Raw genomic sequence first — 12,253 nt, 5'->3', positions numbered from 1 at the left:
CAATTTTTGTTCAAGTAATTTATTGCTAAAGTAATTAATATTACATTCTAAGTATTTTGTACTAAATGCATTGGAAATTGGGGAAGATAGCTCCTTTTTTCAGGTTCTTTGGTTGCATTTCTGGAATAGAAGGTTATTATATTAAAATCACTAATGGTAATAATGTGCTATTTATTAGAAAACTTAAAACTTTAAAGGATAAATGACTATTATCTAAACTTTGTGATTACATTAGCATAAGAAGCAACAAATATAAGGTACAAAAAAAAGCACCTCCATAAGCCAGCGAAGCATTGGCGACGTTGGTAGCGTTACAAAATAATATCCATACACTATAATTGCTTTGCATCAGATGTTCCATTTACTTCAATTATAAAAAAATGCTTTTATAAAACTAAAAGTATGTGAGTACGAGAATGGTTCGACCGGGGATGTATCACCGCCACACCCATTTCCAGCATAAATCAGTTCTTGGACTTTGGTGGAAGGGTGTTGATGTTGGCTTACATACATATGAGGCGACAATTTTTATACTTAGGAGTTCAATCGTAACCTTTTATATATGAAGTTGGTTAAAGATGTCCATGGGCGACGGTACACTTACCATGAGGTAGATTACATATTCTTTACCTACATCTATATTATAAAAAATAAACTCACACAACAGTATTTTTCTTCTTTCTCTTTGGTATGTCCAGAATATTGATTGGATCCGTAGTGATGATCACTGGTCTTACTGACCCAAAGAAGTCCGTAATGGGCACTTTACTGGGGTCCCTTTTGAACAAATCCCTACGAACCCCCACTGTTGACAGGCAAGCACTCTTTGGGCATACTGCAAGCTGTAAATAAATATATTAGCATATATATTTTTTTGTGTTTACTGAATAAATGACAATCTATTATAAAGTTAAACGAGGCATAAATAATACGAAAACCATTAATTGTTAACTTTTTTTGTCTTGACTACTTTTGTCATACGTCACTTTATCACAGGAATAACTCATAGGAATCATTTCACCCTTTGCACGAAAAGGAAGGCCATAAAATAAACATATTAAAGTACCAATAAAATAATAAAAAGATATTTAACAAAAAAAATATGTTTAATACATGTGTGATCCGGAAAATATGTTAAAAGTGAATTACCATTAAAATGGCATTACTTACAAATTCCGACATCGTTTTCTTGCTGTTCGGATGCACATTTTCTAGAAATTCCAACACATAGTATGTGTACCTATCGATGATGTACACTCCGATCGCCGAATCCACGTGATGCTGTAACGATTTGAAATTATTTACAGACATATAAACATTGAATTAAGCATTATCCAAAAAATGTAATGGAACGACCCTTTAATAAGATAGACACACAACTACCTTCAAAACAATATTATATGAATACCAATTGTAGATAAATTATCTATAATAATTATTATATTATCGCGAAAATTTCGCAGAAATCATCGTAATATCGCAGATGTGATTTTGATTACTACCCTCTCTTAACAAATTTAATCGAATCGAATCAGTTTGACGTGGTGACGTAACTCCGAGTACTGGAGGGGTTTACAGTTTTACTGTCAGTTTGATCGTATCCTCCGACAGATGCGCAAGCGCTCCACGTACTCGGTAGACCGTCGTTGAGTGTTTTAATTATAAAGTCGCAATTATAAATCCTACATTCTTAATTTAGTTTGAGTTCATAATGTTTCTTTTCGCCTTCACAATTTTTCTCCACGGCCTACCCATGAACTTGATCATATACCTTAGTGATAGATGAAGAAGTTGATGTGGTTCAAATGGGCTATTTTTATATGCAAAAAAGTATACTCTTTTTTATAGTTCTTTTGCATAATATCTTCTCTCCTTCAATGTACTATCCAATATTATATGCAATTAATACATTATACAATGTACTTACGGAAAGTGAATCTTCACCGACTAAACTGCTAGCAGTTGCGAGAATATTTGGCGAGTAAAACTTCTCATACATAGAGGAAGCCTGGCATGTGTCGATTATAAAGAAAATTTCATTATACCTGAAAATACAAGGATGCAAATATAACACCAAGATCATGAGAATGTAATAATCAAATTCTTTTTTAATTCTTCAATTCTTTTAGATTTAACTATTTATTTTTTTTATAATATGGGAGTAGCAGATGAGCATGCAGTCCATCATTACCATGATGGTAAGTGGCTACTGCCGCCCATGGACATCTGTAATCAACCCCAAATACGATTAGATATTCCTACCTGAGGTCGGGCGCAGATGCGCCGCTACCCCTGAGGACTAAGCTGAAACGCCTTGCAAAAGTCTGTCTCCCTTACCGCACCCTTCAAAATGAAACACAGTAGCGCCAAACACTACTGTTATTAGGTAGAAATAGGTGCGGCGGTGGTGCCGCCGAAGTCCAATCACAAAGGGTTCTACCACCTTCAAAACTAATGAATTTTAGTCATTATTTAACATAATTTGTCCATCCTCTTAATTCACCATCCAGAAATTCTACAGTATTCTTGACCCAGAGATAATTTACTGAACTAACAACTAAGAATAAGATTCCGTTTAGTAAAATTTTGATTATGATCAGCATGTAATACCTCCTTTTTTGCCACATTTGCTCCAATGCATCAGCTAACTCTTGGCTAGTCACTTCTTCAGAATCTTGGAACTTTAGAAATCCATCCCCGCCGTGACCAGTGAGGTAGATTAATATGTTACTGCCTTCATCAGTGAGTAGACGCTTTGAGCGGGGAGTGTCAGGGGGTACACGGCCAGTTAGAAGCCGAACAAAATTTTCTACTGAAACCTGAAAAAGAAAGATACATAAATATTTCAATATGCAAACTTACAAATCACTACAGTGCAATATGATAGGCTTTATTGGCAAGTGCCTTCATCAACAACCCATTACTGTCCCACTGCTGAGCACAGGGCCATAGTCCACCGCGCTGGCCAAGTGCGTATTGGTAGACTTCACATACCTTTGAGATTTTTTTTATATATCTCAGGTATGCATGTTTTCTCACGATGTTTTCCTTCATCTTTTAGCAAGTGATAATTAATTTCTAATACACACAATTTTCAAAAATCAGAGGTGTATTGATTTGAACCTCGATCGAGAGGCCGAGTTTCTTAACCACTAGACTATCACTGCTTTATGTGTGCAAGTGCCTATCACTTTAAAATTAGTTTGTAATTAATGTTGTTATAAGATTAATTTGTATATCTATTAAAGGTTATGCTTGGATATGAGGCAACCACTAGACATTTTGAACCTGCATACATACAACTGAAGACAAATTTGCTATAATGCTACTTTGTATTGTGTATCCATAACTCACTGGCAAACCTTTACCCACAATTCTAACATTTGAACAATTCTAACAAATTACTTCATACATGAAATAACTTACTTCATAACCCCTATAGTCCACTTCAACATCATCTCCATACACATTGATCTGTTCATGGGCATTATTGAAAATGGTCGCCGGTCGAGGGTTCCTAGGGTTACAGGCCATATCGTCCGATATCATCAGGATGATCTGGCTGTCAGGAATACCCAGTCTCTTCACACTGCGGTATATGGATAATACATTGGCCACATGCCGGTAGTTAAACCAAAAACGGGAGGTATCCACCAACACTGCCCAGTTGTTTGTGTGATTTGATTTTTGAAAGCGCTCTGGTATCTGAAAATTGCATAAAAATATATGTATAATGAGATAGATATGTAATAAGACACTACAAAGTTAGATAAAATAGTAAGGTTCGTCAATCGTAAAAAAATATATTTTAATATAAGTAAACTTGATATTTACCTCAACTCCAGTACTGCACGATACACTAAATACTAAAGTGATTAGCAAATAATACAGCATTTTCGTATTTTATTGTAATTTACGCTATTTTTTTACATTAATTATTTGTAGATGGAAGGATACCTATATTAACCACATAATAAGCTAATACTGTCTCTGTAACTAAATTTATGATTGGAAACAATATGATATGAATTATTATCAACGAATATCAAGATAAATCAATGAATCAAATTAATTGCATTGATCATTTTTGTAAACAATCCAGTCCAGTTACAGACTGTCAGTACAGACAGCGGACGGAAACGGAATGTCAAAATTTGACGGAAACGCAAAAATGCCAAAATAAGTGATGTTCAACTCGGTTTGGTTATTAGAGTCAAATCGATTTGAGCACAAACCGAATCAAACCGATCTACAATATACAATATCTCATACCGGTTTATATAGCTTTAAGACCCGGAGTTCATCGTACGACTCCTTGCCTCAAAGATAAAATAACCGAATAGTTTTGAGTTTCGAACCAAATCGCCAGACTATTTCGAGAACCGAATGGCTGGACAGATTAGCCATTCGAATACGTGTTTTAATATAAAAATACATCTCATTATTATTATTATACGGCGTCTAGATAATTAAAAGCAACAACAATGACAATATACAATATTATAACAAGAGTAAATCAATAATAATCTCTCTAGTTTCAAACTCTATTCAACCTTAGTTGGACAGGAATGTACATAAGCTTTATACAGACTATAATTCATTCAATAAATAATAATATGACTTTTTCAAACCCAATCGTGGGCCCTAAACGAGATTAAAGTCGTAATACGAATTTGCATCATCACTGCTTGGTCAAACCGGTTCGACGTAACTTTTGATTCGGTTTCGGTAAACTTTGGATTCACTGGCCATCGCTAACCAAAATCATTGACGAAACAAGCAAATGATAACCATAGAGTAACACTATTATTATAAACAAGCACTTCCAGAGGCTACAAGCAGGCCCAATATTCATAATTCTTATAGAACGTTACTTTATTATTTTTTAAATTAAAAAACAAAATTAAAGTTAAAAAATTAAAACTTTTAACTTTAATTAAATTCCTCTAACCTCAAAAACCTAGTTACGAATTTCTCCCAAACGTCAAAGTCAGCCAAACAAAGTCAAAGTCAATCAATAACGTCAATTATCGGAAATTGAAAATGATTGTCAAGCGAACAACGTAAACACAACTTTTCAGTAAATTTAATTAAAATATAATCATGAGTAGCCGTAACCCAAACACGCTGATGAGCGTTCCTGATGAACAATTCGATTATCTGTTTAAAATTGTACTTATCGGTGATTGTGGGACTGGAAAAACTTGTATTGTGCAACGGCTGAAATCCGGGAATTTTATAGAAAGACACGGAAATACGATAGGCGTAGACTTTTCAATGAAAACATTAGTTGTGGATGGGAAGAAGGTCAAGGTGAGTTTATTTAATTATATCGTTTATTTTATTGCGTAGAATTGTAATCGCTAAACCAATTACATCTTTGTCGTTTCATATTAATTTCTGTAAAAAATGCGTATTTAAAATTCCTCATTCAGCAATGATTATTTCTTGATGAGACTGTAGGAATTTTAGAACATATTCAGAAAGTATCCTTATTTCTGTTTGAAGAGACTAAATTATGACTACCTATAGTAGGATATTATGATGATTATTATTATACCTCTATTATTCAATATCCCAATACACCCCATATTTAAGTATCAGTAATTCATTACTGAAGACATGTCTCCTAAAGGCAAGGTTAGTTATGTTTTGATCCATGGGATGCACTGATTTTTTGTGATCTCTCTAATCTATGGTTAGACTGTTGACTATAAATAGTGTTCTATTTGAAGAATTAATTCAAGGATGTTAAAATTATCTGTACAAGCTCCTCTGCCAACCTAATATTTAATAATGCTGGTAAATAATAAGTGATAAGTAAAGGTGGTAGAACCCTTTGTGGTTGGACTCCGTTGGCACCACCGCCACACCTATTTCTGCCTAATAACAGCAGTGAAGGTGCTGCTGTGTTCTGTTTTGAAGGGTGTGGTAAGGGAGACATACTTTTCCGAGGCGTTCCAGCTTAGTCCTCAGGAGTAGCGGTGCAACTGAGGCCGACCCCGGTTAGGAGTATCAAATCCTATCTGGGGTTGATTACAGATGTCCATGGGCGGCAGTAGCCACTTACCATCAGGTGGACTGCATGCTCGTCTGCTACCCCTATGTTATAAAAAAAAAATGCTGCATCTGAAAGGGGTAGTAAGACATGGGCACAAGGTGGCACCTACATTTAGTAGGTGGTATTACACCTGTCCTGTTTGTAAATTATTTCTTTCCTTAATGTTATTAAATATTTTTTTACAAATCAGTTGTCAATTTCAGCTTCAAATCTGGGACACAGCTGGTCAGGAGCGTTTCAGAACTATTACCCAAAGTTACTATCGGTCTGCAAATGGAGTTATAATTGGTATGTTAAAATCTTTTAAATACTAATACCTTTTAAATAAAGTTTTTTTTTTAAATTAGGGGACACTATATGAGTGCTCATTCCTCCTCCTTTTTGTGGGAGGAGATCCGTGTCCAGCAGTGGGACAGTAATGTGTTGATTGATAATGATGATGATTATTTATGAGTGCACAGGGTCTGCTTTTAATCCCCTAGGTGAACACCTGTATAGATAACGGCGTTAGATTTCTATTATGGGTCTGGGTATCACTATCTTTGTGTATGTCCATTCTACCCACACATGGAATTCTAATGTAGAAATTGATATTTGTATGTTAAAGATTCCTTTGGATATTGTGGGATTAGTGACTGCAATGAGTCAGCTGCCTAATTATAATATGTGACTCAACTACTATGCCCTCGGTATTTTGTAATTTAATTGGTGATAAACTATTGCAAACCATTTGTTATCACTTATTTTTAATTATATTAATGCCCTTTATTTCAATAATTGTGTTATGGTATTCATTTGTATATAGCAAATTATTGTGGTGTGTAGATGATTTAGATTAATTTATAAACTGCATTTGCATTGTTCTATGTTTTTCATAAATTTTAGTCAATAGTTCATGAGAAGCATAATTAATTATAAACATAGTCATTAAAAATTCTTAGATGATTGATAAGTGTATAATATTTTGAACTATTATATTTTAATTACTACATTTTGTAATTTATTTCTTGTATTGTTTCTAGTGTATGACATAACGAAACGTTCAACATTTTTGTCATTACAAAAGTGGATAGAAGAAGTCAGAAGATACACTTCATCCAATGTTATAGTGTCATTGATAGGAAACAAGTGTGACCTGACTGACCAAAGGGAAGTGGAGTCTGATGAACCAAAGTCCTTCTGTCGATACGTGCCGGAGATCATGTTTGTGATGGAGACATCGGCTAAAGACAATACTAATGTAGAAGATACGTTCCGTAGTTTAGCTACGGAATTAAAGGTAAAATATAATTATTATTTTATGTTATGTATTTTATGGGTAAAAAAGTCGCAAATTAGTATTCCAGTCACATAGTTTAGTCTCAGGGTCACTAGAAGTGGTCTGTGAAATTTTATTTTTTATATTTATGTAAAATGCACACATTTTTCAAAGAGAGAAATTTATTATGAGATTTTTTTCAACTAGCAACATGAATTGCCTATTATTGAGTTATGGCAAGTCAAAAAATGTGGCATAGGTACAGTCCATTTTGACGAAGAATTAATGTTAACTCTTGGTTTAATCACACAGAAATCACTACTCATTTACATCTCTGATTTAAAATTCACCTAATCTTATTAGCAGAAACCATACAGTTGATCAACTCATGCATAATAATAGTATAAACTCTGTAGACTTCAGTTGATAAAATCAAATCTCAAGGTTAACACAAACATTTCATAACAAACCAATTTTCTTTCAGACAAGGTTACTGTATTGATTGTACTCTAGGCAACAGTTTTTCTATGTAATTTCAATAAACGGATACCTTTCGGTCATGTTTCTAAATGCATTTTTTAAAATGAAATGTGATGTTACCAAAAATATAACTACAATTTAATATATAAATTCAATATGATTTGTATCATGCATTATGTATATAGGATACACATGAGAAGCATTTATCATTACCTAAGCATACGTCTGAAACCTGTTGCAAATATTAAGCTTCACTAGTTTCAAACCAGATCTGACTATATTTGCATAAGGAAATATGCTATGAGCTGTAGTGGTGGCACTGCAATAAATTTAGAAGTAAGAATAAATTTATGTATGTATTAAGTCTTTTCAAGTTAAGGTTAAAACTACTTCACAACAATCTACTTAAATATGTATGATGGTATATATTTTAAACCATGCAGTATATACCACCCTCCCTCCCTCAAAGGATATGTGCAGATGCAAAATATTAAAAATATACACCATCATACATACCACCACCAACACGTGTTTCGTTCCAAAACGGAGCATCATCAGGGTAACTTGACTCTACGACGGTTAATCGTAATTAACTTAAGTTAAAATAAATCTTAACTTAATAGCATGGATTTCCGCAAAGTAACGCCTGATACAATTAACTTTTTAAGTATTTTCATAAATTCTATTGCAATTGCCCCAATTAAATTTTAACCCATATTACTCCTTTGAATTCCAGAGGCAACATGATAATAGTGAAGGTCCACCAGAAGAGTCAGACTCGGTCGTTCTCGGAGAGAGCCACTCTGTTAACAGATGTCAACCGTGTCGTTCCTCCTAGATTACTCTAACCGCCATCTATGTAAGTTTTGTAAACTGTCAACTTGTTTTTCTGGATCGTTCCAATTTTGTACTCCAATAACATAGAAATAACATTAACCTCATTACACACTGAAGATAACGTCGTCGTATGTCACTGATAAATAATATTTCTTAGAATAAATTTCATTAGGGTGCTGCCACATAATGATCGTTATTGATCGATTTTAATTATGCAAATCGATCGAATCGTTTGATGTTGTCAAAATTCATATTTACACAGTTTTATCTGAAAATTACTGGTGGTTTAATATGGCAAATTCGTACTCGAACCCTTTCCTATATTATAGGTATTTAAATATGAGATTCTCTCTAAAGGTAAACTACCTAAGCAACACCTAAATTGTTACTTAATAGAATGAAACTATTAGTTAAATTTGACTAAGACAAGTACATCAATTACGTGGCTATACCGTTAAGCAAGAACGGATTGTATTTCAGTAACTATTTGCATACATACGCCCACGATTGCCTACTTTTGCGATTAGCAAGGCCTTTGGGATTGCGTATAGCGCATTCTAAGTACTCCACTTTACATTTTGAAAGCCTAAGATATACAATTACTAAGTCCTACGGCTTCATTCGCGTGGATTAGTTTGTAGACATCATAAATCACGACACGGAATAGGTATAATACCAACGTCATTAACTACCAAATATACAAACGCAGACTTTATATGTCGTCGTCGTCGTCCATTATAGTCCCACTGTTGGGTACGAGTCCCCTCTCAGAATGAGAAGGGATTAGGCCATAGTCCACCGCGCTGGCCAAGTGCGTATTGGTAGACTTCACATACCTTTGAGACTTTTCTTATATGCATCTCTCAGGTGTGCACGTTTCCTCATGATGTTTTCCTTCACCGTTTTAAGCAAGTGGTAATTAATTTCAAATACGCACATAACTTTGAAAAATCAGAGATGGGTGCCCAGGATCTAAACCTCAGACTCCTTGTTCGAGAGGCCGATTTTCTAAACCATTGGGCTATCACTGCTTTTTATGTAGTTATCATTAAAAGTTTTCAATTATTAAACTCAACAGAAGAATGTGCTGATCAAACCACACACTACCAAAGAACTTAACTTTAAAGTTGGGTTGGAATCGAGAAGAGTTTTTATGTCTTAGTTCATTTAATCCGTTTTTTCAACAAAGCAATAATTGGAACGATCCAAAAAGTAATTTCCATTATTTTGAATCATCAATGGCTATGTAATTTGTGTAAATAAATATTCCTTTATTTTATCATAGTATTGTATATTTTATGTTAGTATTATTTTATCATAACACCTGTGAAATTGGGTACTATTAGATTATACTAAATGACATATTGCTATGAACTCGATGTAAATATATTTACATTTAGAACAATGGATAGATTTTGTCCACAAGAGATCTGTACAGGTGCTTATAACTACTGTGAAAGAATCAACGCTAGTCTTATGTCTCTATACTCGAATAATTATGTGATGAAATCAATAAACTTTTGTATGTAAGGCAAATGTGCATGCAATACAAATATTAAGTGTTTGTTGTATCCAGCTAAGGCGATTATTTTTAATAGAACGGAACGTTATATATTAGAGGTTGGTCATGTGCGTCGCAAGTCCTCAGGTAGCAACGATTGAAGATATGAGCGAATCTTAACCATCCTTGTATGATGGAATACGACAAGCATGTGTTCTATCGATAATAAGTTGATGCTGCTGCTTGTTCTATGAAGGATAGTGTGATATAGTGTCACTTGATGAACTTTAAATAACTAATATCGCTCGGTCTTGCATACTTTCCTTCAACTAAATAGATTGGATAAAAATCGAGCATTCTAAATAGATTCCGACTATAGTAACTCAAGAATTCTATTAAAAGTAAATATATTTGATGTTTGTATTACGTCGCTTAATAATTTGTTTTTCGCAACTTAAAAGCTTATATTATTTTGCTTTGCATAGCGAAATAAAAAATGTATTATTCTGTTGCTATCATTAAAAATATTGTTTTTTTTTTTAAATTCAGGATCTCATCATTGTTATGTAAATGTATGAATAAAACTCTTGTCTCAAAATTGTAAATTGTTAATTTCTATTCATACGTGTAATTTTAACATATCATTATGTTCATATGTGGCCTATTACATGAATTCAATCTAGTCTCTCATGCCCAAGTCATATCATACATTTTTCAATTAAATATGTAATGCTGCGTTTATTTTTAATTAAAATAATATCTATATATTATGCATTTTCAAACAGTGTTTTATGCTAAAGTAGATTGCATGCGATGTCATGTTTTTCTCTTAGAAATTTGTATGGCTTATGTATAATTATAATGGCATATTTTGAGATCGAATTTTAATTGTGACATTGGAATAAATTCCTTATGTTCAAAGTATATTTATATCAATTATAAGTAAAATTCTGTTAGTTATTCTGTAATACACACTTGCGAACTTAACAAAATCTAAGCTGATGATTCCTTTTGGATCGCTTATAAGGTGTAATAAAATATAATCCAAATAATATTTTAATATAATGTGTTGATTTCTAACAATATACTAATAATGTAAATTATTTAGACCAATATTAACATGTTAAAATAAATAAAAATAAAGTAATATTAGTCTGTAGTCAGTAATGGCAATAATTTTGAACAGTTTCGCTTTAGTAATTTAAGATTGCTATGGTATATTTGAAACCACCTTTTGTATCTATTTTAATTGAGACTGATATAAGCCATAATTGTAAATATCCTAAATATTAATTTTCTTTGTTAGTATTTTAATCTTAACGTGAATATTATTGGCGATTTCTTTGTACACATTGTAGAAATATTATTTTTCAAATAAGAACAATATTATTGTAATAAAATGTATTAAACTTAGTATTAAATATCATAAAGGCGTTACCACAACTTTACGGTCGACGACGATCAATATTATCGATCAATCTTAAATATTTTTCGATCAACATAATTCGATTATGGTGGGTCGATCAGATCTTTAATCCTGTGAGTGTGGTAATATCCTAATATGAAAAAGGAAATTATATTTTAAATAACAAATAATTAACATTGTTAATTTGTTCCATGACAAATAACAGAAGGTTCCATATTTATCTATTCTTAATTTTTTTATCTTTGGATTATATCAAACATTGAAGTATTTTAATCGCTCTAGAATCATTATGAAGGCTAAAACAGTGTTAAAAATTAAATTATTAGGCTTAGTGTTCAGAAAACTGAAAATAAAGCAATTATATGCATCAATTATTTTTAATACACCAGTAGGAGATTACTAACCGTCCGGTATTGTACTAATTGTTTTACAATTATGTTATGCGAGTTTATGTGGTGCTTTAAGAAAGATCTGTATACCTGCCCGGAGATGTTATGTCATAATTATTGGTCTAAAAATTAAATCCGTTGTCATCTTGAATTTTTTGTAATGAATTATGCGTAATATGACAGATATTTCATTTATTATTTGAAATACTCAGGTCATTATATAGATAAAAGCATCTTAAAAAAGAAGTTTAAATGAGTTTATTGCTAAACAAGAAATTAGTAGGCTATTTTAATATTTGGT

General features: G+C 32.7%; 2 protein-coding genes across 2 annotated transcripts; one reads left to right on the top strand and one right to left on the bottom strand.

Moving 5' to 3' along the window:
- PIG-K (Phosphatidylinositol glycan anchor biosynthesis class K) lies at positions 1–4,127 on the bottom strand. Its single transcript, XM_073086230.1, has 7 exons — positions 3,835–4,127; positions 3,427–3,705; positions 2,611–2,819; positions 1,928–2,045; positions 1,171–1,281; positions 661–842; positions 1–120 (listed from the first exon to the last, which is right to left on the bottom strand). The coding sequence occupies exons 1-7, from the start codon at positions 3,892–3,894 to the stop codon at positions 48–50; spliced, it is 1,032 nt and encodes a 343-aa protein (XP_072942331.1). The 5' UTR covers positions 3,895–4,127; the 3' UTR covers positions 1–47.
- An 877-nt stretch (positions 4,128–5,004) lies between these two features.
- Positions 5,005–12,065, top strand: Rab19 (RAS oncogene family member Rab19). Its single transcript, XM_073086231.1, has 4 exons — positions 5,005–5,313; positions 6,265–6,349; positions 7,084–7,340; positions 8,536–12,065. The coding sequence occupies exons 1-4, from the start codon at positions 5,104–5,106 to the stop codon at positions 8,635–8,637; spliced, it is 654 nt and encodes a 217-aa protein (XP_072942332.1). The 5' UTR covers positions 5,005–5,103; the 3' UTR covers positions 8,638–12,065.
- Positions 12,066–12,253: the final 188 nt, after the last annotated feature.

Source organism: Epargyreus clarus, unplaced genomic scaffold (assembly GCF_041222505.1).
Source record: "Epargyreus clarus isolate Ecla_fem2 unplaced genomic scaffold, WU_Ecla_fem_2.2 ptg000024l, whole genome shotgun sequence".
Lineage (NCBI taxonomy): Eukaryota > Metazoa > Arthropoda > Insecta > Lepidoptera > Hesperiidae > Epargyreus > Epargyreus clarus.
This window is presented reverse-complemented; position numbering and strand designations above follow the sequence as displayed.

What these genes read in the sequence shown, in the direction of transcription:
- PIG-K (XM_073086230.1), bottom strand. Translation starts at nt 3,894, where the DNA reads ATGCTGTATTATTTGCTAATCACTTTAGTATTTAGTGTATCGTGCAGT. An exon ending in CGTGCAGTACTGGAGTTGAG is followed by an intron (nt 3,706 to 3,834) that starts GTAAATATCAAG and finishes TGCAATTTTCAG; the next exon opens with ATACCAGAGCGCTTTCAAAA. An exon ending in TGGACTATAGGGGTTATGAA is followed by an intron (nt 2,820 to 3,426) that starts GTAAGTTATTTC and finishes TTTCTTTTTCAG; the next exon opens with GTTTCAGTAGAAAATTTTGT.
- Rab19 (XM_073086231.1), top strand. Translation starts at nt 5,104, where the DNA reads ATGAGTAGCCGTAACCCAAACACGCTGATGAGCGTTCCTGATGAACAA. An exon ending in TGGATGGGAAGAAGGTCAAG is followed by an intron (nt 5,314 to 6,264) that starts GTGAGTTTATTT and finishes TGTCAATTTCAG; the next exon opens with CTTCAAATCTGGGACACAGC. An exon ending in GTTTAGCTACGGAATTAAAG is followed by an intron (nt 7,341 to 8,535) that starts GTAAAATATAAT and finishes TTTGAATTCCAG; the next exon opens with AGGCAACATGATAATAGTGA.